Raw genomic sequence first — 27,675 nt, 5'->3', positions numbered from 1 at the left:
TCGCTTTATAAAGTATCAGTCACAGCTCTGAGATGCTATCAACTATGAAGCCCTTTTCTTCCTCAAAGTCACTTGAATTAGTCTCAGTAGTGAAGCTCAGAAGGTGCTCTATAAGCTTGTCCTTATTCCGCTTCAGGATCTTGTGAACGGGCTCTGTTTTCTTTGGATTGGCCACAAATACCTTAAACACGTGAAATGCTTCAAACCTAATTACAGCGCTGTCATCCTTGAGAAGTCTCATGATCAACTTCAAATTCTCATCAGATTCCACAAAGCGTGACATCGCATTGAAGTTTGCGCGGTTAAGAAGCAATGTGCTCAGCAAATTTAAACTGAAGCGGCGCGTGGCGTAATTAGAGGAATGCAGCAGGGTACAGAACCAAGTAAAGAACTGAGGATTTTGGTCAAGAAATGTAGCCGTAAGCTGTTCATGCTTTGTTAATAAATCCTTCAGCACCACAGAAGCGTCAGAAGAAACATCAAAATTCGGGCTACTCATTGCAGAGAAGATTCGCTGGAACTGTTCTTTAGCACAGAATAGTAGGATGGTCTCGGCTATGGAGTAAACTTTAATATACTCACACAGGATTGTGGTCACGTGAAAGGGCTGTGGAAGTTTATAGCCATCTAGAAGGACGTCAAGGAGGTCTTGATGGCTAAGAATATAATTCACGAGAAGAGCGGGGTCAGCATCATCTGCAGGATCCCCACTGGATGCACGGTGGGCAAGACCAGCAACCAATGAAATAAGGGACTTGCGAGAATCAAAATCTAGCCAAGCAAGGCCGCCAACAATATCTACTAACGTGTTATCAGTCATTATAACCCGGGTAAACTCGTTGTAATGAGCACGTTGGAGCTGTGGATTGGGTGATGTTACCTGGGACTTAAGTTGAGATATGCTCACTTTAAGGGCTTCTGCATCCGCCTCCTTGAAGGATGCCTGCTCTGTGCGGCCACTGAGCATTTTAGCAATAGCGACAACAAGGTCGCTTACGCTGGAGCGTTTTCGGTTCATTTTTTGGCCATGAATACGAGAATTGACAGCTTTTGAACAACATGTAAGCTACAGGAGTAGAAGATACTAATATGACTAACCAAACTGGTTACAAACCATTTTGTATGGCGAACCAATCGAAGTCAAAAAAATGCACCAGACCCCCTGCACAAGGCTCGATTTCTTTCTACTCAACAAAGAGCAGATCATGCAGTGGGATGCACAGAGGCTGAACGCTCCAGTAAGGTATCTAATTCCCACACCAACTAGGCCTGGTAATGAAACGCGTATCGAGCATGGAATTGTCTGCAGCACTGATGCAAATTGTAATAACAATGCATCGGCATCACCCTCATCAGTATGTCTTGCAGAGTCTTCTGCTTCCACCCATCCATCCTCACAACAGGCTGGATCCATCCAGCTCGCTTCCACACACTCTATTAGTAGTGTTGCTTCTAGTCTTAGTACACTCGTTATCGATAGTTATCAAGGATCTATTCTACGGCACTTTATGTCTATCGCCCCATACAATGAATCTGCTTTACATGTCAACACCCAGGAGGTGCCCTGGCGACTCTCCACCGGATCGACATTAAACCCCGTCGACTCGTTGGGTCGCGGTCCACTAACTGGAACCGTTCACGAGTACACGTATGCGATTGCTCAACGGTTTATAGATATCAGCGGCACGTCAGCCTCCTTTGCTGTGCTTTCCGGGACTAATTCTTCTCATACAATTCAGCAGTTTCCAGCTAAGACCTATATATTTAGGCCAATTAGCGACGCAATGCATATTTCAAACTATGACGAACTTCTCTTGGATGTTTCTGCGGATGGAACCTCGGCCACAGATAACTCGGGCCCGGTTACGGACCAACAGTTTTCAGAGCACGATGGTGTTACGCTTTTTCAAGTGACTTCACCATCCGTTGATGTTGCAATTTCCACCAGCACTGCAACCCCAGCGTTTCAGGATCCTGTTCTGGACTCCCTTATGCTTTCAGCTTATGGGGATCCTACCCTGCTTGATGCTCATTCTGCTTATGAGTTTTCAGAGCTTATGAGACATGCAGAGCCCGTTACCACACTAAACACCACAAACTTATGCACCCCAAAGGCTGGACACGTACACGATCCATACTTAGTTAGTCCTACAACAAGTCATCGCTGGGCTCATCACCGTGCATTCACTGCCCTGACCCCAACTAGTCTATATATGCCAAAGTATCTTAGAGGCCGAGCCATGAATGTTCCAGCAGAGATTCAATTGAAAAAACGATTATTCCATGGCCGTCGTATGATAAGGATAGTAGTTAGTAACCAACCCATCATTGGAGATGGTGAAAATGATTGTACTGGCACTCTATTCTCCTCCGTGGCGGGAAGCTCTGTCGAGGCCTACCAGGTCCTGCCAGTTGGTGCCCAGACGGATGATTTTATGCCTCAGGATGCATTCATTTTTTATTGCAAAGACGGAATGCAAGCTGGGTGGGAAGATCAGGATCTCTCCCAGACTAATGCACTTTCTCCTCTGAAGGCCTCCCTCATGTCGCCACTTGTGCCTTTTGCGCTCAATGTTCCTGGAGATATAGGTTACCGGAGTGTACGAGTTAATCGAGAAACAATTCAATCACCAATCCTCAAGAATAGTGTTCTTGCTGCGACACCGAAAGTGGTCATTTTGCCGGAAAATAGCACAAGTACACACGGTAGACGCTTTCTGGTGACGCCCATACACTCATCAACGCCACGCAATGACTCTGGATCTGGATTTAAGTCTTTGAATTATCATGCTCTATCCAGCAATGAAACATCAAGCGAGAAGGGATTAAGTGATGTTATTTCTGATCAGAGCTACGACTCTCTCTTTATTGATACTCGTAAGCAAGTGAAACTTGCGGGTGCCAGTACAACTACTCCGTACAACTTCTCGCTAGAGTGTACTAGAAAGGATTTGCGCGACATTCCCTTGCCTCCAACGTTAAAGAAAAATTAGAAACACAGTATGTTCACTTAAATACCCTCACAAGCATACAGCATCGCTCATGAGTCTCCAAATCAGGTTATTAAAGCCCCTTATGTTGGCCGCTTTCGGGCCGAGGCCAGAGTAATCTCTGGAAGTATTGTCAAGCGTTTGTAATATAATTAGCCTGGCAGAATCATATACAAGCCTCCTATCAAAACTTCTTCTTTTTCTTGCAATGCAGTGTGGACCTATATCAAATAGATTAAAGCACCCCATCATCTCTATGAACTGATCTACTTCTGCTGGCACAGGTACTGCCACCAAAACGGCGCCCTCGGCACACGCAAGAATACAGTTGGCATTACTAGTCAGTTGACTGCTCTTAGTCGGCCTGTCATTACTCTCTACCTCAGGGGCGTTGATCCATCCCGCAGCTTGGAGGATCGACACACAAGTCCATGGTATCTTACAGCTGCTTTGCACTGCTAACTGAGAAACAAGCCTCTGGCTGGTTTTTGTGTACGGATATGATAAGAGACAGACTATCCGATGCAAACTAACTCCAATAACATTCATCTCCTTGGTCACCCCGGAGACCAAGAAGTCACTCGCATATATAGGAAGATCGTTGGATGAGTAGCTGATAGGATTGTTTCTGCTTCCGCGGCTTCTAAACACGTACAGACCGTTGCGCAACATAAGATCAGAGACAGAAATAAACTCGTTAAACCGTGAGATATTTGATATGTAACCGCAACGCTCAAAAACGCTGCAGCAGGTGAGACGGCAGCTATCCTCTAAATGATATGCGCATATGCGCTTGTTTTCTCCGATAAGAATAACTCGCGCTGCAGGGAATGAGCGCACAGTTGTTATTACATTTTGGAATTCCTCTTGTGTAATTAGCCTGAATGCAAAGAAAGACGACCATGCCCCCAAATTCCACTTGTTAGCCTTGATGTCATCGTTTTTGTCAGTCTTTTCAAGCGCTAATATCTTGCATGTTCCATAGCACTTTTCATCTGGCCCAAGTAGGTATCCAGTGCCCAGCAGAATAAGCTCTTTTGTTCCTGACCTAAGGATTTCACGAGGCTTGGAACTGGTTTGCTCACTAGTTTGTGAGTTATGGTAGTTACGCCTGTTTATGCAGCCGAAGTCATCACGGGATATTCCACCCTCGTGCCTCCAGGCACTACCAAAGCGGCGAGGGAACTGGGAATCTATTGTGTCAGACACAAGTGTTGTAGACGTCTCGTATCGTTTTAAATCATACAAGTAATAGTCGCATACACGATACTTGCTCATTGATGGATCGTTAACAATAAGTAGAAGGGCTTCGAACTTGACTTTCATGAAGGAGTTATAAGTTGGCGGACTGGCGAGCATGATCTCTTTTGCTCTTACGAGTCCTTCCTCTTTGAAGCGCGTATAGGCTTCGAGCTGCGCCTGATCTCCATCCTTTTGTGCACTCAGGAGGGCATCCTCCTCTGTCATGTCACCTATGCGATGGTAGTCCCTTAGCGCCTTGATCTCTTCTGAAACCTTTATCCCAGCAACTTCATCCTTAGCGATCGATCGGGGATTTCGGACCTCATAGCGCTCGATGTGTGACACCACTGCAAATGCATCGCTCTCCACGTTGTAACACATCTTACTTCCCTTCAGGCTTGGTGGAAGATTCAGTATGGTGCGTACGGGCATTTGTGTATTATTTCCAAAAGATGCTAAGTAAAGCAGATTGTAGATTATATTTTTTCTTGAGTGCGTCAGGCGGCGATTCAGGAAGCAGCAGCCCTTGGCCGTGTCCTTGTACTCTTTCTCACAAACATCCTTGTAAAGCAAGTGCGTTCCAAAGTAAATGTTTTCTATGCTGCCTAGCTCTATTCCATTTCTGTGTAGATAGACGTGTGGGATGTTTGTAAAGTTGCTCATGACATGTGGAGATGTTCCCTGTGTCATCATTGATATGGGGAGACTTGAATCAATGAGATTTAGACACGCTGGGAAAGAACAACCAGGAATGTAGCAAATAGGAAGCATCTGCCTCACTGGATGTTGGATGGGTATTGAATACCGTTTGTTCAAAAGAAGATAAGACTGTGTACGACCCAGGATGTGCAAGCTATATGACCCGAACAGATTGGGGACTGCAATACAAGACACAGGTGTCGCACCCGTTGTGGGGCGTGGTGTGCCAATGAATATTAATGGCAAGGAGAGGCTTTCTTGCTGAGGCCCAGCATCAACAAGGTAGATCGGCCGAAACGGACGACCAATTCTAAGGGCCACGGACTTTGTGACTACCTTTTCTTTAGTAGGAAAAGAAAGGGAGACAACGTCTGACCACAAGTCTGAGTACTCATAGCTGCAAGAGGAATCAATGGATCTTGTCGCCACGGATTTGGTTGATATCGGTTGAGTGGTAAGAGCTATACTGTCTCCCAGCGTAGCACACAATTTATGCTGGGCATCTAATTGTGGCCCAATCCGATGTACAGACGTATGCCCACCAAAGTACGCAATGAATAGCGTAATGTTTGTGCTTATTTCAGTACTCTTCATGTTCTCCTCTGTAGAATCAAATTGTGAAGGGACAGGGGTACAGACTTGAGAAATGATGGGTGTTGATGACACATAAATGCTAGAAATGCGCCTAGTGTTAATCTCAGTGCTCAAGTGGTTTGTATGCTTAGCGAGAGATCTATCTGGAGTCATTTCAGAGGCTATAGTGTCTCGCTGTGTCTCGAAAAGAGCAGTCATGTACGCTGTGTTGTATGGGAGAAGCATGTCTGACGATTGACAAGGTTGAGGACTAACCTGGCGCCCCATCAGTATGTTTCCAGTTATATCTTTTGTTGATTCCGCTGACGTACAGCATTCGAAAACCCCATAAGTGCATATGTACGGCAGTAGTGAGAGAATGTGTGTGTTAGTGCGGAAAGAGATCTTGCTCTTGTGATCCTTTTCGAGAAGGTTCTGCTCATATACCTGCCAAACCCAGAGAGGTAAATATAGGAGGGATTGTGTTGTTTTGTGTTCTAGTAGGAGAATAAAGATTATCCTTGCGTTAGAAGTCACAGCAAATAAGCAACCTAATGATGTATGGTCGTCATTAATCGTCGAAACTAAGGTGTGAATTCTCTTCATAAACACATCCTTCGAAACACGTGATGCTTCCTCAGAGCTGAGATAGTCTGCAGCAAGTACCTCTACTCTTGACAAAGACAAGTATGCCAATAATGGTTCAGAGTTCTTTGCAGACAAGAAGGCCGATGAGCAAAAGTTCTCTATTGAGGTCATGGTATAAATGCACAACGCAGTTTCGCTAACAGGCGTACGATATCCCACAAGATCTGCCTTAGAAGTAGGCAAGGGTACACAGAAGATTGCAGTAGAAGTAGTCAAAAACAGAAATCTCACATAGTCGCTTTCGGCATGTAAGATCGCCAAATGTTCGGAGCAATCCTGAAGCATCTGCGGTTTACAAGACGACGCTAGCTCGCCAATTGATACCGAGACTTTCTCCAGGCCATCGTATGCAAAGAGCACCATTTCTAGAGGGCACACTTGAACAGAAACGCCGCATGCGAGGGTAAATGCTAGAATGGTTGGTTGATGAAGTACTGCTGGCGTGCTCACTGGGTGTATTGACAGTTCTTTCTTCGTCGACGTAGAGCTGAAAAGATCGGTGTCTTTGGTAATGGACATTACGTTTGTTCCATCCCGCGATGTGACGAGAATATTGAAAGACGTAGCCCCAGAAAACATAGATCTCAATGAGCGATGGTTGTTTGCATCTGGATTCATATGGTAAAAAGCGCAGACGTAGCTATCTGAGAGAGATGTTGCTCTGTCGTCTAGTCTGTTCATCTTCTGAGCATACTTAAACTGCGAAGAAGTCGTAGATGTCGCGTAAGAGCTAACCATGGAAATAGCACCGGCCTCGTGAAGCAGATGAAGGCGAGGTCGAGCATTTGCATCCTTCTGCTCACCCAAACCGACGGGCTTGGCGGAAGCATCCTTAACAGAAGACATGGAGGGGAGAATTGCGTATGGAAAGACAAGCCCGTGCATCACAGTGTCATATGTTGGAAGATGAGTAGTTTGACGCTCGATAAGACGGAGTATGCTTCCCGAAAAAGGCTTGAGCAGTTTTGCATTAGCAAAGATCCTAATTCTATGATAGTTTTCTACATTGAAGCTCTGACCAAAGATCTGGATTTTTCTTGTCTCCGCACTGGACTCGGAAGTAACTAACGGAGATGAAAGAGAAGATAAATGCGGCGCGGTGCTCTCAGTTATGGAGGACGAGGCATACAAGGCTTGTGCAAGCTTAGTTATATTTGCATGGTTCGTCTCACCTGGTAGAGGGCACGGCCTGTAATCATAGTAGTATCCTTGCTTTGGTGTTGCAGTTGACATCGTTATCATACACAAGAGAGAGTCCTCAACAAGAGAGCCAACGAATACCCGTACAGAAAAAAGATCATGATATGGATGTTGGACGTCGCATTGTACCTTATCTTCTCTAGGCCTAACGTCAGCTGGGAGTTCCGCTACTGCGCGATATCTGCGTTCCAGTTCGTATCCCAGTGGAGTATTCTTTGTAGAGGCTGCTGAAAGAGCCAAGATCACGGAAGGCGGAAACAGCATCGCAGGAGAACCTGTCGTTATCGCTGCGTTGCGATCACAAAGACAAACAGGATACAACTCCAAGCTCTGCTTAGTAATCGCCCCGTTATCGCTATGAAATCGCATAATAAATGATAAACCCCTGCTATCCATCACTAAGATGTTGTGCCAACCTTTCAACATGGTAGTAGAGCTTTTCAAATAACACACACGCGTACCATTTAACGGGGGAATCTGTAGGTAATTAAACACATCTGACCGAGGGCCAAGGTACTCCAAATTCGACGGATACTTGCCGAACGCTGACATGTTGATGTACTCTCCTGGAGTAATGCTACTTCTAGTTCGATTTTCAAATCGGAGTAGATTATCGATATGCGTAGAACCGCATGCTTCCATATATAAGTGTAGATCTAACGCAGGAAACCCACCCAAAACGTTGCTAATTTGTGATAAACAAACAGGCTCATCTGGTCGGTCTATGCTGAATCCGTAATAAGGGTACTCCAGACCTCCTTTGATAGGGTGAGCAGGCATGAGTGTGGGTGCAATGGGTAGAGTAGCCCGGTGAACAGAATTAAATTGTGTTTTCTCTGTTGTAAGTATGCCGTTATGTAGAGATAATAGCTTGTTGCTCACAAGCTTCAAATCTGAAGAAGCAGTAAACTTCTCAGCAAACGGAGAAAGATGAGACCCTGACAATGATGCACACTGTGATATGGCGCTTTTTATATATGCACTACTGCACGTCTGTTCCTCTGGAAGGAAGGAGAAACGAAAGTGTAGCGGTTGAAAAGTCCTTTCAGTTGGATTAACTAATACGAAAACTCGTGTGGAATGGACTAAAAATAGATTAAGCGGATCCTCAAGAGCCGTAAGGCTATAGCTATCTGAGGGAAGGTTGGAGACCTTATGCTGCAGGGCCAGCGTAAACGCATCTCTCTGAGATGACTTTTCAGAAGACAATCCGGCACCGTTATACTCTATGGTATAGACGTGAAGATGCGCTCCACGAGCGTTACGCGCCCACCTTTGTGCAGGGACAGGAAAGCTAGTTAGAATACCCAGCTGAGGGCCGTTAGTAGAAGAGCGAGAAAGGCACTGCACATCAATAATCTTCTCACCAACGAAAGGTATTAGGATGATGGAGCCTGTATCAAGCTGGGCAAGTCCAATATAAGTACGAATTGTGCCACAGATACAGACTAGAATAGAGTTATCATACAGCGCATAAGACGCCTGCTCATGGGCTAATGCTTCTTCTGCAGTAACAGTAAAGTCGTAGATCATAAGCTGAGACAGACGAAGGCCAGTTAGGGCGTACAGGACAGCTTTGTGGGAATCAAAGCAGAGTAAAAGCTGGAGTTTCTCCATTCCTGAAAGCTCGTCAATGAAGATACGGGGAAACACTTGCAAAATTCGTTCTGCGAAGCTTTGTGAGATAATGAACTGTATTCTATCATCTTTTACCTTATAAATGTGCAGCACAGATACACGCACCACCGCCAGATACTCCTGACCCTCAAGGGAAAATTGTGCTGCCGTAGATACTCCAGTAGGAGGGGACATTTGAGAAAGAACAGCACTAGTATTGGACATGTGTTTTTTAAAGTATTTATTCTGACCTCTAATCCTCTAGGATCCTAGAACCCCCAGTACTGACCCAAGATGTTAATATAATGTAGCCTTGGCCTGTCTGCCTTTTGGCCTATAACCATAGTTTTCTTCAAGAAACTGTACTGCCTTTTGTTTAGTCTATAGTCTCAAATGAGCCCTGAGTAAATCCCCTCGTGCAATCCACTGCCACACTAGGCTGGCAGTCTCTCGCTTGTTCATCAGCTGAGACCCAGAATCCGAAATCCGAAGGTCGGATGCCGTCTACTTCTGACGAGGAAGATTTATGCCTCCTCCCCCGAGGCGATAGAGGGGGCAACGGAGGACCGAAGCTAGTGATGGCACTAATCACTCGCCCCGCTTGTCAAGATGGACCCACACGTGACCCATATGAATTCCTCGACAAGAGATGGGGCCCCTGGAGTGCTTGGCTGACAGAGGCGGACTGATCCTGCCCGCACCGGAGAGTGGTGACTTGGACCACCTGCCGGGTGTCTGCCACAGCAGCTGGCAGTACCTGACACCCTCGAATAGACGGGTGCTGGTTGTAGAGAGACGGCCTCGGTGAACCGGTCTTGATCGCTCGTGATGCTTTGGACGACGCCTCGACAGACCGAAGCATCACCCCCAAGTGTGCGGTGTGAGGATGGACCAGCCCACACGTCACTGAGCCAGACGCACTGCACAGGGTGAGCGTCGACACGGTCTCGTGCTGGGTGACGGAGCACTTCTGCGGTCCGTGAGCAGAGAGATGGGCCTCTTCCCCGACACAACGCATGGGAGTACTCCGCCGGCATCCACGAACGCGTACTATGACTCAAAGATAGAGGCGTACGGGGAGCGCACCCTCTGATCATGCTCGGGACCGACGGCACAATCCACGAGGAGACAAGGAGGCACCCGAGGAACGGGGTAGGCACCCGGGGTCGTGGCGTGCAATCTCCGTCGTAGAGCATCAGCACCACAAAGCTACTCCGGAGTACATGGCCAGAGTCAATTGCTCTCGAGACTAGATCGCTGTGACCGACGCAAGGCCCGGGACAGCAGGTGCTCACTAGATGCCAGACGATGGTTGACCCAAGCCAGCCAGAGGAAGGGACGCCCCGGAGCGCATAGTGGAGCACCCAACGGCTCCCAGGCGGGATGCACAAGGCTCTTCTCCAGAGTGGGCGGCATCCGAGCTTCGGACTCTGGACGGGTTTACTCGGACAGGAGCTGGCAAGCCGACCTTGATGAAGCAGAGTAGATCTCGTTTGGGAGGATGTCTACTATCTCTTTGTGATCCTTCTTCTTAGCGATACTGAGGGCAGTGGTACCGGGCGAGTAACCATGGCAGCTGCAGGTTGTCTTCAGATCTTTCTCGTTTTCCTTAAGAAGTCTTGCACACTCCACGGTGTTGCTATACGCTGCGTTCATAAGGGCGGTCCCCCCTTGGTCGCTTGCATGCCGCCTTCGTCCTTCAGTAGGATCCTGACGCACTCTGGATGATCATTGCACACCGTCCACGTGAGGGCAGTCTGATGCTCGTTATTCTTCATACAAGTTTCTTGCTTGAGCAGCTCTACACTCCCTTCGTGCCCTCGTGCTGCTGCATACATGAGCTCCGTCTACTCTGAGATATTGCTCTCATACTCCATCAAAAGCTCAACGCGCCTGGGATAGTCCACCAGGGGGTCATTGGAACGATTGCACCGTGCCGCGAATACGGGAGCGGTCCAACCGCCTACTTTCTCTCCGTTTTCGTGCTCTGCTAGCAGTTCTACCAGTTCTGCGTGTCCACTTGCCGCAGCCATCATCAGAGCTATTCCTTTGCGCATGTACCATCTGCTTGCTATGACCTCTTTGTATGTTTTCCTCCCCCTCTGGATGGGTAAGAGTGCTTTTACAGCCTCCACGTCGTTTCTATTAACAGCCCGCATGAGCGCCGTGACGCCGTTCTCATCGGTTGGGTCGATGGCCTCCACCACAGTTCCATGTTCTGCTTCTGCCGCAATCACCAAGGCCGTCTTGCCTTCGCCATCGATTAGGTCCTTCTCATATGGGACCAGAAGGGAGGCAGCTTCTGTGTGGCCCTCCTCTGTGGCGATCATCAGGTAGTCCAGCCATTCTTGTCCTGGAGGCCCCTCTCCTCCCCAACAAGCAACTCGACGGGATCAACGTGCCCCTGCTCGTCGCACTAGTCGATGCCGAGTCTTTCTTCAAGCAGCATCCAGACGGTTTCCGTGCTATTCGTATGCGCGGCACGCATCAGCCTGGGCAGCAAAAAGAGGCTGGTCAGAGACTCAGTCGTAGCTATTCTGATGTTGAGCTGTGCAAGCCTATTCTCCAGTGCCTTAATCATGGCCAGATGCTCCTTACTTTGGTCTTCAAGTGCGTCGATCTAGTGGATTTAATCTTAACATCCTCTTCCAGAAGCGCGATCCTGGCGTTAGCGCCATTCAAAGCAATCTTCAAGGATCCGCACTTGTACCTCAGCATCACGCACTGACCCCCAGCTCACCAACTGGGATGTCGAATGTGGTGAGCGTCTCGTGCAGCTCCCTGGCTGTCGGTCTCCTCTCTGGCTCTAGTACAAAGATCCTCTCCAGAACATTCTGCATGAAGCCATCAGTGACACCGCTCAGGTCCGGCCTCCACCCATCGACGAAGACCTCTGCCGGCTCCTTGCCTTTCAGGAAGTCCAGTCTCCTCAGAGTAGTAAGCTCGTAGAGGATGACCCCGAGGCTCCACACGTCGGAGGCGGGGCTGGGCTCGTTGTGGAGGAGCACCTCGGGGGCAACGTATGCCATTATTCCTATGAGAATGTTCCCACTCCACAGGGCGTCCTTACAGAGGCCGAAGTCGGCGATGATGAAGCGCTCTCCGTCTGCGTTGATAAGAATGCTGGCAGGCCTGAGGTCGCAGTGGACGAGGCCTCTCGTGTTTGCCCCATTGACGCTGTGGAGGTAGGCGAGGGCGGCGGCGATCTGTTTCATGACAGAGAGGATCATAGTGATAGGGACGGGGATCTTCCTTCGTTTGTGCTCGGCGAGGGGGCGCTCGAGGGTCTTGTCTTGGCAGTCCGTGACGACGTAGATGAGGCCCTCGTCTTCAATCACCTGGTGGTACCTGAGGACCCCCGGATGGGAGAGGTCGGGGAGGGTGGTCAACCTTGTCCTGATGGCGTCTGCACTGTTCTTGTCCAGGTAACCTAGTGGAATGACCTTTACAGCGAGGCCCAGATAGCTTCGAGAGAGTAGATTGTGCTTGTGGGGTCTTTGGCCAGCACGTCATCCAGCCCCTCGTGGAGCTCCTTGGGGGTGAACTGCGGGGCACTGAAAGCTATTGTTGCAGATCCAGACGAAGCAGCGTGCATCCTGGTTTTATTATTTTGGTAATCTACAGTTTTGGAAACGATCCGTTTCCACAGGGGTTTGTGTCTACAGATCTGTAGTGGTCCAATGCTTGCGGAGGGCTTCTGCATCAGCAGCGAGAAGGCCACCTGTGCGACCGTTTCACCCACCGGTGTCCCAGTGCTGACCGAGGGTGAGAAGGCCAGCCCCCTGGCCTCTGCGGAAACGGGTGGCTGTGTGCCCCACTGACAGCCATCACTTCACCCTATTGGCTAGCCGTCCCCCTGCACAGCTGGAGGGAGACTCTAGTCCCCGTCGGATGCAACCAACAGTTAAGCGCGTTTACTCACGGGCTTTCTGGATAGTATTCACAGGTAAGGATCCACTAGCCTAATGCCCTTATTTTCAAGAAAAGACGCCACCTCGGGGTGACCTCGTGTACTAGCCATACAAAGAGCAGACTCGCCGCCTACGTCCTTCTCTCTCTCCAGCAGTAACTTGACACAGTCCAGACGGCCAAAGCCTGCTGCAGCTGTGAGGGCGGTAACACCTCCGTTTATTTGCATGCCTCCCTCAACATCCAGGAGTAGTTTCACGACCTCGGTGCGGCCAAAAAGTGCCGCCCACATGAGGGCCGTCCATTCATTACTGCTCCTCATGCAACGCTCGTGCCTCATCAGCAGCTTCACCACTCTGGTGTGTCCAAGCACCGCAGCGACCATCAGGGCCGTCCCATCGTATATCTCTACTCTCCCTGCCTTGACAAGCTTCGCCACCATCCTTGCCTGATAAGGGATATAGCGCTTCACCGCCTTCACGTCGTTTCTTTTGGCTGCCTCCATAAGCGTGGTGACGCCGTCCTCGTCCACGCTGCCTTCATCATCTGTTTGTGAAGACTCAGTTGAGTTTCCTGCGCTCTCTTCGCTCGTGTTCTTCTCAGACATGAGGAGTAAGGCGCAGTCGCACTCCTGAAGGAATTGATCTAAGTCATCCATAGACGGCATTTTTACTGCAGGTCACATAGAACGCGTGTGGCAGTACGCCTGCAATTCCTGGGCCTCTTGCAGCGCATCCAGATGGCGCATCATACAAAGACTGCACCCCTTGGATTCCTTCCGTCGCCCCTGCTATGTGTAGCAAGGTGCAACAAAGTGATCACTGGGATTCTGAAGCCTAGAGCCCCCTTCGCAAACCATGGTGTGCATCCGTTCCCACCACACGGACCACCATGCTGAGGAAACACATCCGCTTGGAAGGCAGTAAACGCTCCACTCCAATCTTAGCGCACGCCTTGCACGGCGGCAGCCACCTGGTCGGTAGTCTGCGTGCGCGAGCTCCCTGATGGTCTGAAGCAGGCCATGTCTCGCTGCAAAACCTTGCCCCTGGCTGGAAGAATGCCCTGCAGGCAACGGCTTAGCCGCGCTGTGACTGCCTCTGCACCCATCTGCCCGGGCTGTTGCGAAGACTCGAGGTGAGAACAGCTCGGGGTCCCCGCAGCAGCGAGCATATGGCCAAGAGAACAGTCCGACTGTTTGCCCGGGGCTGACGTGCAGATGGCGTTGCAGAGCTATGGACCTCAGTCTTAAAATGAGCGCCCTGGAGCGCGCGGGTGTCTCTTCTGGGGATATCGCTGCCCACGCCCCCGGATCCCCCCTGTGCGAGTGGAGGGCCGAGCTTGACGCCCCGGTCATTGCTGCGGTGGTTGCGCGAGTCTGCGGCGGGGACGCTGTCGTGGCGCTAACCACGCAGAGCTGGGCCCCCATCGTCCATGCAATCACCTCCAAGGGCATCAGCGGCAGCAGAAGTGTCTGCAGCCTCGGACGCGCCGCCCCGGGAGAGCCCCTGACCGCGGTCTGCGCCCTGGATGAGCGGGTCTTCCTCGCCTCTGTGTCGGCCATCTACGAGCTCGTAGCAGGCTCCCATCGAACGCATCGCCTAGTCCTGCTCTACCCCGCACGGGACATCCCCTGGCCTATCCGAAACCTCTCTGCTGAGAGGTGCGGGGCCGCAAGTGTCCTCGTCGCTGTGTTTGGGCTCCCAGCACAGGACCCGCAAGGCACTGGCCTTCTACTGCTCTGCCTGCGCGGCGGGTGTCCCCAGGCAACTGTCCTCCCCGTCTCCGTCGCTGACACTGCCTGCCCCTCTCTGCGCTACGATCCGGCCTCCTCCCTCCTCTATGTCCTGGCCTCCACGACTGATGCAGAAGTCGTTCTGTGCTGCGTCTGCTTCCAGGAGCCCGCAACTCTGGACCCAGCGCTACGGGGATTCGAGTGGTTCACTCAGACCGGCACGGAGTTCTACATGTCCCGGGTTGTTGTCTCGAGCCCCGAGGAGCATCTCTTGTACCGCTGCAAAGAGGGTCCCGGGCTTGCAGAGGCGCAGGTCGGGGCCGTCTGCATGTGTGGCACCTCGGCTGTCGTCGCCGTGTCAGCCATTTCCGAGACCGGCGAGCGCTCCGATCTGCCGGTCCTCCTGGTCGTCTCCGGCCTGCTGTCGCATCTCTCGTTCTCCACGATAGAACTCGATGACTTCGGGGCCCAGAGCCTGCCCCCGGAGTCTGAGTCGTTCCGCATCTGCTCTCTGTCCCCATCCTCGGCTGCCCCGGGAAGCCTCTGTCTGGCCTTCTGCAGGGGAAGCCTTCTCCACTTCCACAGGATGCCCGTGGAGAGCGGCACAGACGGCCCCCGCTCTATCGGCACATGCGAGCTGGCCCCTTCGACACACATGTTCTGCGCCCTGTACGAGACAGAAGGGGCCTTGCGATGCGTCTTCACGGCCGTGGATGGAGCGCGCCTGTTCCTCTGCATGGCGAGCACGCAGGTGAGTTCCGGCCGTCGCGCTGGGGTCGGGGGGAGGTCGCAGAAGGACCAGGAGGGGAGGCAGAGGAAGCACAAGGCACGGGTCAGCGATGCGTAGGGCTGTCCTTCCACTGCCCAGTGCATACAAGGGTGCGCACAGCCACGACCGCCGCGCAGACGAGGCGATGGCAGGAGCGGGCCAACTCCTCTCCCTGCGCCGTGGAGTCTGAGGATCCGAGCTGGGGTCCCGGGGATGACGCACGACTGCAAGGGCATGCATGGGAGACACAACGCTCCTGCCATGGCGACACACAGGCGCGCCTCTTCAGCATTCCGCAAACGGATGCTCTCATGCAGAGGCCACGGGAGTCTATGAATGAGGACCACGAGAGCTCAGAGATCGGGCACCCATTGCTCAATCACGCCAGAGCACCGCCCACATGTCCATACAGCATTTACTACCTAAGTCTACATCTACGCTTTGCCCCGGCAGAGGAACCACCAGCAGAGGAAGCCAACGAGGCCTCCGACGACAATGACGGCTGCAACAGCGATGCCTGCAATAGCGCCGGTAGAAAGACCGCTACTCTTGTTGGTATTAGAAGGCTCGCACCTGTTCTCTCCGGTGACCGGGCCGTATCCTCCCTCGCACTCGCACACCTTCTGGCCGTTCGCCGCGGAGTGCTCCGGGCAGTTGGCATCGCAGCTCTTCCCGTCGACCTGTACGTTGTGAGAATCGTTGGTGCATGCCGTGCAGGTCTGGCCGTCGGGGCTACACGTCTTGCAGCCCGCTCTGGTCAGCTCTGGTGCGCAGTTGGCCTGTGTTACCACAAAAACTAGGAGAAATCCTACCAACATTAGCCGGGTTAGTATGCCACTGCTCTTCCGTCAGACTTGTGTGTTGCCGCGAGCAGTGAGAGACAGCCGCTCTTGCTCTCCTTGATCAGTTGGACTGGAGAAGGATAAGATAGGAGCACACCCACCGGAGGCCAGTTGATAGCGCAGTTCCCCCTGACTTCCATAGGAACATGACCAGTGAGGACCAGACTCAGATCGCACCTCTCTTGTGGAGTGATTGATTGGGGTGTACTCCTGTACATTGCTGTCACTGTATCACTGGGCCCGCCTGCAGGTGCGCTCAGAGGTCTCATGGGTAAGCCGCGCTCACTTCCCGGCCGCCTGGAGACTATGGCTGGTCGCTGATGATATAATAGGGATCTCCCTTCATTTGTATACCAGGAGTCTTCTGCGTCCCTCAGTTGTTCCGCAGGGATGTGCTCAGTCTGAGTATGTGCGTTGGTCCGCCTGGAATTCAGGTCTTCTCTCAGACCCCTAGTCCACTAGTGGTGCCTCACTTTTTGGCCTTCCTTCATGGTGGGCAAAAAGCCCAGCAGCACAACGCTAGAAGCAACCAGTGGGTGGAGCGAATCATCATCTCAGCAAAAACATAAAAACTGACACCTTAAAAATTGAAAGAAGCGGACTATCATTGTGTCTATCGCTTACGGTTGTGCTATAGGAACTTGCTGCAATTGTGACTGTGTATAATGCTTCCAATTAAAAAAGATGCTCTCACCGATGCAGAGATCAAGAGGCGCTCACAACTTAAAGCAGGGCATATCGGAGACGTAAGAATAGCCAAGTCGCTGTTCCCTTCACTTGGGTATTATTACTGGTTTCTGGGAAATGTTGCTGACACAACCATCCTTCCTAAAGCTAAGCCAATTGTGCGGTATGCCGGACCAACTACAAAGGCAATCCGGCGCACCTTTGCGGATGCTGGATTTGTTCCAGGACCAAAAAATTGCCGAAAATTCAATATATGCTGGGGGTCCCCCAAAAACGTGAGTTTCTATTCAACCCTGGTGGCGGGGCAGATCTGCAATCAGGTGCCGGGATCTAATGCTATCGGCAGGAAGGACAAGCTAGCCTCCTGCATCGTAGCTGCCCAGAATAGATCTGGTAAGGAGCTCTACGACTTTATCCCAAAGACGTACATACTCCCGCAATCTGCTTCCATTGCTGTGCGTGATATGGCAATGAATCCAGACGCCTTTTATATCTACAAACCGGCCCTAGGAGCAAGGGGCGAGGGCATCAGATTGCTATCAAATGGTGACGCCATCCTTGATGATAAGCCCGCTGTCTTGCAAAAGTACATCTCCAACCCCCTTCTTGTCAACGGGTACAAATTTGATTTGCGGATTTACGTGCTAATAACCTCTGTAGATCCTCTTATAATGTACATATATAATGAGGGCCTGGGCAGGTTCGCCACGCGTAAATACCACAAGCCGACTATACGCAATAAAAAGCTCAAAAAGATGCACTTAACCAATTTCAGCATTAATGCATCTTCAGACACATTTGTGAATCCAGATTCAGGAAAGCATTGCCCTGTGAAGGCTAAAAAGGGGAAGCTTCAAGAGAAGGTTGAACGAATCATGACCATGACCAGTACGGGAAGCTCTTTAAACAAGGGATCGGGTTCTGCCTCTAATTCTACTGGTAGCGACGACAGCGATAGTAGCATGAGTAGCTATGAGTACTCTAACCCTGAAGATGAGGATGACAGTTGTCAAGGTAATACTGCGTTCCCCTCCAAATGGAAAGCATCAGACCTGTTTGCACATCTGGACATGAATAGGGATTGTTTTGACAGCAAAGACCCAGATTCAATTGTGAAAAACGCTGGTGTCCCAGGCAACGGGGTTGTTCAGCAAAGGCTATACTCCAGCATATGTGATCTAGTAATCAAAACACTGATTGCTTGTGAGCCAAATTTCTATATCCTTGGTCACAAAGCACGAACGGCTAGCACCTACCCGAGGATCTCGTTTGGAATCTATGGATTCGATATCATGCTTCAAAGCAACGGGAAGCCAATCTTGATAGAAGTCAACTCTTCTCCGGCCACAGCTACATCAACGCAGCTAGATGTTAATGTTAAATACCCTATGATAGCGGAAGCTTTGAACACAATTGGCATTCCTGTTGAAAAGCGTAATGAGCTGGACATTATGGTCCCAACGATCATGACAGAGGATGAAAAGAGAGCAAAGTCTATTAAAGAACGGAATACCCAACTAACTGCGCGCGCTCAGACATCTGGAGAAGCAATCCGCCAAGGGTCTAGCAACGTACCTCTTCCACGACCGCAGACGTCAGCCTCAGTGCATGGAAAAGCGATGTTGGATAGTGCACTCTACCTCTCGGCAGGGAGCCTCCCCCCTACTCAATCTATGAGGCTTGCAGACGCCAATCCATGCCCAGATGCAGACGTAGCTGCAAGTGGTAGCATCTCTGCCCAGAAAAAACAAGGTGACACCCCTGTTAATGTCAAAACCAACGCAAACGCCTCACCGAGTTCACTATCGAGCAAATCCAACAAATCTTGTCGCACATCAGATAGCCTTTCTGATTCTAGCCAGTCTAAGACCGACCTACCACGCTTACCTTTCAATGAAATGCGGCCGAGCGCTAACGGCAAAAGTATGACAACCGATCAGCTGCGGCGTATGGATAAACAGGGTCGGGTACGATACGGTCTTCCTCAAGGCGCGATGGCAAATCTCACAGAGATGGAGCGAAGAATCTGTATGCAAATCTCTGATGAAGAGCAGCGCTCTGGGATGTTCACCCGCATATTTCCTACTAAGGAGGCTGCATCGTACATGCCTCTGTTTGAGAATCAACGATATAATAACATATTTGCCATGGCATATGTCTGCAGTGGAGCCCCGTGGCACGAGCTTATTTAGCATCGTGAATTCAGCCCCACAATATCTATCTATATTATGAGCTGATGGGGAGAAAACGTGGTGCCCATGTTTCTAGTAAACAGAACGGAGCTCTCATTGAATAATCGCAGTATCTCTTTGCTGATGCCACCTTTGTGGGGGGACATCTTTACAGCCGAAATTAGTCGGAGCTGCTGCTCTCCCGTCATGGCTGTGTTATACTTTCTAACAAATGCAAGCAGCCCTGCGTGGAAGACCAAGGGGAGTTGCTGAGACTTGTATTCGTTGGCTGTTTGCTCATAGTACTTGACCAGCTCTTCTATAACTGTGACAGGCAGTGCGTAGCCCTTTTCAATCAGGCTACCGATAAATGCAGATGCTGCACCATTGTACGGTATCTCTAAAAGCTTCAGTAAGGCGGGTGCAGAAATCTGTATGGGGATGGAGCTCTTCTTCAGTATAGATGCAACAGCCTTCACGACAACCACGTGTGCATCTGTATTTGCCAATGGAAAGACAATCCCTTTGTAAAACGCACGCGGTTTGTATGTTGCCTTACCCAACGCATCGAAGATGTGAACAGGCAGTTTCTTGTTATGCCTAAGACTCTCCTTAACCTGCTCTAGCAGGACATTCTTATCGTACAGGTAGGCCTGGTCCTCGGGGAGCTGGGAGATGAAAAGCTTGGTGACAACCTGTATTGCGTGAGGCGTCCAAGCCAGAGGATTCATCACTTCAACTATCGGCTCCCATGATGAAGAAGCAGGGATATTTTTCAGAATTTTTGGCAACGTCCCTGATTTGTATTTGGAAAGAAGCAATCCCGTATGTCGCAGAACATCTGCCAGAGTCTGATCACTCAAGATGGACTTTGCTGCCATCGACATGCAATCGGCCTTAGCATAGCTTGGTTCTGTTTCTCCTCTACGCTCATAGCCCTCATATGGATTAAAGCGTTCGTCATCCAGTGCATCTGCTTTGGACCTTTGCGCCTCCTGCTCATTGTAGGCACGCAACGAAAAGCTGTGATCACTGGTAGACTGTGCGGTAGCTTTTGCGACTGCCTTTTCAATAGCTGCTTCAAATTGCTCTGTGGAGATTAGTGTACTGGTAGTTTGGTCAAACATGGTTAGCATATCTAGACTATTTTGCATGTCCTTCAAATCAACAGCCGACGAGCTATAAGTGTTCTTTGGGACCACGGACCGCAGAACCTTCGGGTTGATCTTGATCTCCCCCACTGTGCTTGAAACCTTAAGATTGAGAGCCTTGAGGAGAGCGGCATCAAGTATCTCCTCCTCATCCTGCTCCTGTGCTGTGGGATCATATGTGTCGTAAGGATCTTGATCGTCATCTGAGCCCACGGCATGACGGATATCCCTTGGAACAATAGTCTTAGCTGTCAGCTTGCGAGACTTCATCCCATCAATGTGGAGGCCTAGAGATGGACGTTGAGCCCGCGAGGCCGCGTGCAAAGAAGGCTTTCCCATGCTACTTAGCAAAACAAGTGTAAATAAATGAAATCATAGATTAAGGTATAAAGAAAATGTATTTGAAAACCGTGCTAAATTTAGATTTTAATTCCAATGTCCAAGAATTAAAAACTACTCGCTTATGGTGCCCGATATACTTTGCTATCAGTACGGTGACAATCTAATCCTGCATAATCACAGTGGTGTGTATGCACTAGATTGCGTGACGAGGCAACTGCTTTCTTTCAGTGAAGAGAAGCTCCAATCTATAGCGAGTGAGGTGCCCACAAAACACATCTCAGCCTTGCTAGGCATTCTAAACTACGATGGTGCATCTTATATCATTGTGGCAACAAAGCTCGAATATTGCGTCACTTATAGGCCGTGTGATGGAGAAGCAGTTTCATCTCTTGACTCAACGCCTATAGATGTCTATTCCATTGATGCTGTCGATGTTTTTGTCACAGGAAAGAAAAATAACTACATAAGGGCCGCACTTATGAAGCAGTTCTCCCAGAAGGGCCTTTATTGTGCATTTGATAAACGGCTCATTGAGACATCCAAATATAAGTCTAACAGGCATGCCTTTCATTGGAACCGAAATGTTTTCCCCGGATGTGGAGAAGGCCTTGTGGACCTCGACATCACCAGTTGTGTACCTTTTGTAATATGTGGGTACATTGAGGAAACTAAACCCTTCGTAGTTGCACCAGGAACAACCCTTACTATCTTATTAATTTCCCGGCGCTCCTTGAAGTCTGCGGGTAAGCGTTACTTCCAACGTGGAATCGATGCAGAGGGGCACACATCTAACTACGTAGAAACAGAAGTATTGGCTACATTTTACAATGAGCAATCTCGTGCTGCATTTACTTGCACAAACATTTCTCTTCGCGGTTCGATCCCAGTTTCCTTCCAACAGGTCCCTAATTTATCACAGAAGCCACCCATCAAGATCACCAGAGACTTTCCCAGCAACCTTTCTCTTCAGGAGTTCACCACTCAACAGCAGAGGTTTGAACGACGGTACCCTGGATCAAAACAGGTATATCTTAATTTGCTTGATGGCGTATCATCCGAAGGCGCCCTCTCTCGTCGCTTTCTTTCTCTCTGCAATCTTTTAGCCAGTTCTCGCTCCTATGAGAAGTCCATGTTTGTCTTTGAAATCGCAAAAGATACTGCTGAAAGTGATCATCTGACTGTTAAGCAGGTTGCACCGATTACCCCGGACACATCAGTAACGAAAGTACCCATTCCAGTATCATCTCCTTTTCTTGTTGAGTTTCGCAACTTTGATTTTCAAATGCTTCGAGGTGCACGCCAGGAGATGAAGCAGTCTCGCAAGATACTTGAGGCCATGAATCCATCAGATCCAGAGGTCATAGAGCTAATGCAAGAAGTGAAACCGGTGGCAACGTCTGATTCTCTTGCGTCTGAGACGTTACACTACCCGAAAAGCAACATTGTTTTACAAACACCTGGTTTTTCATACGTACATCTCGACTTCCACTCTGTTGTGTCCCACGCCTTCAAGGGTGACATGCGAACTGTGCACTACTTTCTTCGTTTCTTTGAGCGCGATCTGAATACCTCTGAGTCTGTATGCGATTTTATATATCGTATTAACTGTTTAGATAGCCTTGACCGCACTAACACCGTGCAGTTATGCCTTTGCAAAGAATTTTTGCGCAAGACAGTTACTAAAGTTCTCTGTTCGGGAGCACATGCAGAATTTCCTCGGTACACCCCCTACGAGATTACTCTCGAAGAGGCATTTGGACACCTTAACGCAACGTTTTGGCGGCATGGAAATGCTCTCTCTTTGCAGTACGCAACAACAGATGCGATGAAAGGTGATCTTAGCATAGTTGGACGACGCACTTTCAAAGGACGGATGAAGGACTTGCATATATGGTTTACCAGATGGATAACTAGTAATTTTGTTGATGGGCCACTGCAAGACGGCTATCTCTTTCTGCGCATGTCTATAACTAATCCCCTTCAAAAGAGCAACGAGGTATTCCATCTGTCTTTTGCCTCTCTCCTTGTGTTTTTGCTCGTGTTTGCTGTTCTTCTATTTGTCTTGTGTTCTCAGCATGCGACCACAAGCGCGATTGTACCTTATCTAATCATCTTCCTCTTTGGACTGGTTTCATTTGCCCTTACCTGTTCCCTCTTCAGCAGATGGTACGTCCGGTGGCCACGGTATCAGTTATCTCAGTATGTACGCATCTATGGTGAGCGGGTCTAGGTAGTCTAAATAGTTTGGAAGTAAAAGGGACCAGAACAAAGGAGTTGGGCACGCGGAACGGTCAAATGGCAGCGCTTCTACTTTATATGTAAACGAGCTAGAAACAATAAGTCCTCTAGCTAGGCTCCATGTGCACTACTAAGTTAGGTTCACTCGCTGCAACAAATATTAATTCCCAGGCGGCTTAAAGAGGTCTTTGACATTGGTTCTGTTATTTGCGTTAGTGCGTAAGTCGACAGTGCCAGGAAATGCTCGATATGTATAATTTCCAAATGTAGGAGGCGAGAACCACTTCACCTGCTCCTTGCACTCTGGAAGAGCCTCAACAGGCCCACCATCCTTGGCCTCATTCACGAAATCAAAGTACTTTAGGTCGACTTCAGAGCTAACATTTGGCTTGAATGGAGGGTTGTAGGAATGCAGATCGTTCCAGTCAACGTTAGCAAACCACGGATGGGCTTTTATCTGCTCGAAGTCATAGCGCTCTTCAGGCTCGCATATCAAATGCTTTATTAAATCAATGCACTCGGGAGAGACCTTAGGGTCTGCGGGAAATTTGAGGTACTGCTTGTATTTGACTATTTTCTTAACAGAATCTCGAGGATTGTCAGATCCAAAGGGCGGGTAACCAAAGACGCACTCATACAAGATGGCGCCCATACTCCACCAGTCCACCTTGTGACCATAGCCGCCTGGATCTTTGCGCACGATCTCCACGGCGCTGTAGTCAAGAGTTCCTACCGTTGAATATGCGCGATTGTGCATAATCCCCACATTGTCTGGCACGGTCATGGAGGGAGCAGTTATTGATCCGGTAGCCTCGGACCTCAAGGATGATGCTGTGCCGCTCAATCCTGGGGATAGAGTAGGGCTTGCAAGCGGGTTTATCGATCCGGTACCCAAGTGCTCGTCACTCATGGTTGTTACTTCCATTGTTCCGGGCCTAGATTTAAAGTCCTTGGCTAGACTGAAATCGGAGAGCTTGACATGTCCGCTTTCCGAAATAAGAAAGTTATCTGGCTTGGCGTCCCGATAAAAGGAGTTGTTCTTATGAATTTCATTAATACAAGCACAGCATTGCGACATATAAAAACGTGCGACTGGTTCTGGAAACAGGTCAACCCTAATTAGAAGGCCCATGAGATCCCCACCAATAGCAAACTCCATCACTAGATAGAGATACAGGTCATCCTGAAAGGAGTAGTATAGTCGGATGATCCAATCACTAACAGAAGAAGCCATAATTTCTTTCTCAGTAATGCAGTGCTCAACCTGGCCTCTCCTGATCATTTCATCTTTGCACAGCTGCTTCATAGCGAAGTACTTCTGGGTGGACTTCTCACGGACTAGCCACACAGATCCAAAGGCACCCTTGCCCAGCATCTTGATCTTTTCAAAGAGATTGACATTGATCTTGCGCCTCATGAGACGCAAATATTCTCTTTCACGCTTTCTAAGGTCTGCCTTGAGCTCTTCCTCGACTGCTGGGGTGGCATTAATAGATGCTATTTTCTGCTCAAGCCTTTCTGCCCTTTGAATGCGGCTTGCTTTTAGCTCTGCAAACTGGAATACCTTTTTAATGAGCCGCTCACATAGTTGCTTGCGATCGTTGTCCATGGGGCCCGTATTAATTTTTGGGCATTCATTTCACTTCATATTTACTGCCTATTACTACGAGTAATGGCCGACGCGTGTCTGAGCCTCCGAACACTGCTTGTTGGAGATCCAGGTGGCTTCATGGGTGCTTCTCTTTCTATTGACAATGACCGAATTTGAGACGATAGGGTCTCTGCCTTGACTTGATTGGCTCCGGCCAGATATGCCTTATTTTGTATGGAGCTGCTGCTGAGTATTTTCTCAAGCATCTCCTTCACCAAAGCCGAGTTTGCATTAGTAGATACATCCTTTTTCTCGCGGCTGTGTGAGGCAGTACGTGGCTTCCTTGACTTCTTCAAGTGCTGGCTGCTGCCGTCAAAACTTTCTGAACGGCGCTCTCGCCTTTCAGCCGACTTCATGGGCGTTACATTCAAACGCTGCATGTTTGAGAAGAGACCTGGACGTTGAGCTGCAAGAGTATGCTCATGACTGGAAAACAAGTCAATCTGCTTTGAAGTGGATAGGGCCAAGGGATCTAGTGCAGTGGAGGGATGGTGTGTCTGCAGACGTGCTGGTGTTGAAGCAAGACTGCAGCCAAGGTCCAGGTCGTGGAGCTCTAGATTTGCTTCTGAGATTGGGTGCTGAATTGCATGTGTGTCATGTATTGCGGAATTGTCTATGGGCTGTGCGACTACGGCAGTAACAGAAACACCTGCAGTATTGCACGTTATGTCTCGCTGTCCCTTTATTGATATGTTTTGTACGGCAGCGTCACTTGCCACAGGGGAAAAGCTGATCTCGGGGAAATGTCGCGTGCGCTGTGGGTGTGCTGTGAGGGACCTGGCTGTTTCAGGATTAGTTTTTTGAGCTAGAGGTTGCGTACTAACAGAGAGCTTGGTAAAGTACGCGTCACTAGACTGTTTAATTTCTAACTCTAAAACCTTAGCTTCAAGAGTTCTTATCTTCTGTAGAGCCTCATTCAATGACGCGTTTAGTGCAGCCTTTTCATGCTCGTGTTCGTTGACCACAAGAGTATATCTATTCAGTAACTTGTCATTTTCACTCAATAGAGACGACACCTTCTCTTCTAGTTCATGGATGTGAACAGACATATTATTCATTAGTGCTATGCTGTTAATTACGTCTTGCATTTCGTCAAAAGGCTTTAACCTATAGCATCTCCCTGGATCAACTTCTACGGCCTCATTAAAGGTAACACGCGACGGAGCCAAGGAAGCATCTTCATCATTGGCATATATGTGTGGACTTTGCCCACTGTTGTTAGATGTACTCTGAGACTGAGAATAAGAGCAGGACTTGTTGTCCTCTAGACTTGCTCTGAAAGAGTTGTGCTGACTGCTGCTTGGTGATACCTCATAGACCTTGTCTGATGCTGTAACAGATAGGTGAGAAAACTTGTTCTGGGCGCCCACTCCATCTTTGTCTCTATCAAAAGTCTCGTACAGGTCCCCATCATGCCGCAGACTATCTCCATTTCCCATAGTATTGAGCTGTGTCGAGCTATCTACAAGCCATCTTGGCTTCGCGTCTGTTGAGGAGGGTAGTAGACTGAGGGTGATCCCGTCCGTCTCACTAGAAACTTTCTGCCACATTTGGCCTGAGGAGCTAGTGGTGTTTGTTGCATGTGTGTTAAAGAAAGGATTTTCAGAACCGACATTTGTATATGATGGGTTGAGTACCTCTATCTGCTCTTCAATCTGCTTGGCCTGTATAAGAATGCGCTCGCGGGGCGTAGTAACATCAGCATCCTCTTCATCTTCCTCCTCATCTGAAGCGTTTCGCAACCGAGAGATCTCTATCAGTTCAGGCTCTATCTGGTCAAATGTCAAACTCTCTGGCTGTAATATGATTGGTGCAGGACTGTGGAGTGGAACATAGTATGTGCCAGTGTCTTTCATATTGTTGTCCTGGCATACAGTCGTTGTCAAATGGAAGGAAAAGTGTATGTCATGAGGTGCAGTGCAGACACCAACCCGCCGCAGAACAGCCAGATTGAGTTCATAAATATATTTTTCTAGTTTGAATGGTAGACTGTTATAATCTTTGTACGAAAAGTTTTCAATTTCCTGCTCCGTAAATATGAATTCAAACGATTTGCCAATTCTGGTTCTGGCAGGACTGTCTTCCAAGAACGACTCGTTAGTTATAACTGGATTCGTAGCTGCATTATTAGTTTTTACACAGTAAACAAGAGGAGACAATCCAAGTAGGTTTTCCTCAACCTTGGCTGCTTGCGCGTCAGTCTCTGTCAGGGTATTTTGCATGGGAAAAAGAGCACTCCCGGCAATGATGCCCTCCACCAGGTAACACATTCGTCGGAGAAAATCCTTAATTTTAGAATATAAATCCGCGAAAGATTGTATCGTGGTGATTGGTGGGACGGGTGTCAGGGAAATCTTGCTTGAAGCCATACAATCATACAGGCAGAGGAAGTCTAACGCAGAGATGATCCTTCTGTTATTTAACAGAGACTCTACGGGCTGTTTGTGTAGGATTTTGATCTGCTTTTCTGGGGGCAATAAATCAATAAATTCGAGAATCAAAACGGTAAGGACTACCGGGTTTAGTAAACCTATAGCGGGGACAGATTCTATCTCATCTACCGGCAGTTCTAGAGCACGTAAAGCCTCAATAAGTCTCTGTTTAATCATTTTATTTACGTCATGAGCCTTCAGTTTTTCGAGAAGTACTTAAGGATGGATCCAGAGGACCAAGGCACAGACTCTCTAGATCCGAATACTGCTAAAGCCGGATCCGTTTCTACGGTGCACGGCCAATATAATCAGCTTCTTAAACTTATTACAATGGCGATTGATATGGCTATGCCCCCTACGCTCATCCTTTCGGGGGATAACGCAGATCTAGTCCATACCTTGAAGCTAACAGCTCCAACGGAGTGCTATCGTGACCACAAAAACGGCAAGCAGCGGCCGACAGATTTCGCTCCATCAGAAATAAACATAACCCCAGTGCAGTACCAGCTTGCGCAGCACGACTCGGCCCATGCATCTAGCTGGGTACGGGACCATGCAATCAAGGATTCTCTAGGGCCATATCTGGCCCCCATAACATTTACTATAGGTCTTTGCACTGAACGATACATTCTTCAGGATAGCATGCATCCAGCTCGACACTGCATCCTTTTCCATGAAAACCTTGCGAAGGAAACAACTAGTGGAAGTAGTAAAACCAGCAGGCCCACCCTTATTACCTCTATCTCTGAATACTTCTTATGAGGCTTCTGTGTAAATGGACC

At 49.1% G+C, this 27,675-nt stretch overlaps 12 protein-coding genes and 1 pseudogene across 12 annotated transcripts; 5 read left to right on the top strand and 8 right to left on the bottom strand.

The window, feature by feature from the left end:
* Window positions 1-19: 19 nt before the first annotated feature.
* On the bottom strand, window positions 20-1,018 carry GL50803_0017294 (putative Mo25-like protein; the record flags this gene model as incomplete). The annotated part of the gene is made up of 1 exon (XM_001708133.1): window positions 20-1,018. One exon carries the CDS (start codon window positions 1,016-1,018, stop codon window positions 20-22), a length of 999 nt encoding a protein of 332 aa, XP_001708185.1.
* Window positions 1,019-1,148: 130 nt separating this feature from the next.
* Window positions 1,149-2,993, top strand: GL50803_0013844 (uncharacterized protein; the record flags this gene model as incomplete). Its single annotated transcript, XM_038045733.1, has 1 exon — window positions 1,149-2,993. One exon carries the CDS (start codon window positions 1,149-1,151, stop codon window positions 2,991-2,993), a length of 1,845 nt encoding a protein of 614 aa, XP_037901700.1.
* A 27-nt stretch (window positions 2,994-3,020) lies between these two features.
* GL50803_0089050 (CPSF A subunit-containing protein) lies at window positions 3,021-9,194 on the bottom strand (the record flags this gene model as incomplete). The annotated part of the gene is made up of 1 exon (XM_001708135.1): window positions 3,021-9,194. One exon carries the CDS (start codon window positions 9,192-9,194, stop codon window positions 3,021-3,023), a length of 6,174 nt encoding a protein of 2,057 aa, XP_001708187.1.
* Window positions 9,195-10,409: 1,215 nt separating this feature from the next.
* Window positions 10,410-12,564, bottom strand: GL50803_0042698 (Kinase, NEK; annotated as a pseudogene; the record flags this gene model as incomplete).
* Window positions 12,565-12,909: 345 nt separating this feature from the next.
* GL50803_0095847 (Ankyrin repeat protein 1) lies at window positions 12,910-13,545 on the bottom strand (the record flags this gene model as incomplete). Its single annotated transcript, XM_001708141.1, has 1 exon — window positions 12,910-13,545. The coding sequence occupies one exon, from the start codon at window positions 13,543-13,545 to the stop codon at window positions 12,910-12,912; it is 636 nt and encodes a 211-aa protein (XP_001708193.1).
* A 583-nt stretch (window positions 13,546-14,128) lies between these two features.
* On the top strand, window positions 14,129-15,457 carry GL50803_00113433 (uncharacterized protein; the record flags this gene model as incomplete). Its single annotated transcript, XM_001708142.2, has 1 exon — window positions 14,129-15,457. One exon carries the CDS (start codon window positions 14,129-14,131, stop codon window positions 15,455-15,457), a length of 1,329 nt encoding a protein of 442 aa, XP_001708194.2.
* Window positions 15,458-15,813: 356 nt separating this feature from the next.
* Window positions 15,814-16,197, bottom strand: GL50803_008595 (VSP; the record flags this gene model as incomplete). The annotated part of the gene is made up of 1 exon (XM_001708145.1): window positions 15,814-16,197. One exon carries the CDS (start codon window positions 16,195-16,197, stop codon window positions 15,814-15,816), a length of 384 nt encoding a protein of 127 aa, XP_001708197.1.
* A 689-nt stretch (window positions 16,198-16,886) lies between these two features.
* Window positions 16,887-19,100, top strand: GL50803_008592 (Tubulin tyrosine ligase-like 4; the record flags this gene model as incomplete). Its single annotated transcript, XM_001708146.1, has 1 exon — window positions 16,887-19,100. The coding sequence occupies one exon, from the start codon at window positions 16,887-16,889 to the stop codon at window positions 19,098-19,100; it is 2,214 nt and encodes a 737-aa protein (XP_001708198.1).
* A 29-nt stretch (window positions 19,101-19,129) lies between these two features.
* GL50803_0016882 (Bystin) lies at window positions 19,130-20,569 on the bottom strand (the record flags this gene model as incomplete). Its single annotated transcript, XM_001708147.1, has 1 exon — window positions 19,130-20,569. The coding sequence occupies one exon, from the start codon at window positions 20,567-20,569 to the stop codon at window positions 19,130-19,132; it is 1,440 nt and encodes a 479-aa protein (XP_001708199.1).
* Window positions 20,570-20,693: 124 nt separating this feature from the next.
* Window positions 20,694-22,802, top strand: GL50803_008589 (Suppressor of actin 1; the record flags this gene model as incomplete). The annotated part of the gene is made up of 1 exon (XM_001708148.1): window positions 20,694-22,802. One exon carries the CDS (start codon window positions 20,694-20,696, stop codon window positions 22,800-22,802), a length of 2,109 nt encoding a protein of 702 aa, XP_001708200.1.
* A 168-nt stretch (window positions 22,803-22,970) lies between these two features.
* GL50803_008587 (Kinase, AGC NDR) lies at window positions 22,971-24,419 on the bottom strand (the record flags this gene model as incomplete). Its single annotated transcript, XM_001708149.1, has 1 exon — window positions 22,971-24,419. One exon carries the CDS (start codon window positions 24,417-24,419, stop codon window positions 22,971-22,973), a length of 1,449 nt encoding a protein of 482 aa, XP_001708201.1.
* A 41-nt stretch (window positions 24,420-24,460) lies between these two features.
* Window positions 24,461-27,070, bottom strand: GL50803_008586 (uncharacterized protein; the record flags this gene model as incomplete). The annotated part of the gene is made up of 1 exon (XM_001708150.1): window positions 24,461-27,070. One exon carries the CDS (start codon window positions 27,068-27,070, stop codon window positions 24,461-24,463), a length of 2,610 nt encoding a protein of 869 aa, XP_001708202.1.
* Window positions 27,071-27,082: 12 nt separating this feature from the next.
* On the top strand, window positions 27,083-27,655 carry GL50803_008585 (uncharacterized protein; the record flags this gene model as incomplete). Its single annotated transcript, XM_001708151.1, has 1 exon — window positions 27,083-27,655. The coding sequence occupies one exon, from the start codon at window positions 27,083-27,085 to the stop codon at window positions 27,653-27,655; it is 573 nt and encodes a 190-aa protein (XP_001708203.1).
* Between the last annotated feature and the right edge of the window lie 20 nt (window positions 27,656-27,675).

Source organism: Giardia intestinalis, chromosome 2 (assembly GCF_000002435.2).
Source record: "Giardia intestinalis strain WB C6 chromosome 2, whole genome shotgun sequence".
In the NCBI taxonomy this organism is placed as follows: Eukaryota; Fornicata; order Diplomonadida; family Hexamitidae; genus Giardia; species Giardia duodenalis.
The sequence above is the reverse complement of the archived record's forward strand: the minus strand, read 5'-3'. Positions and strand labels throughout refer to the sequence as shown.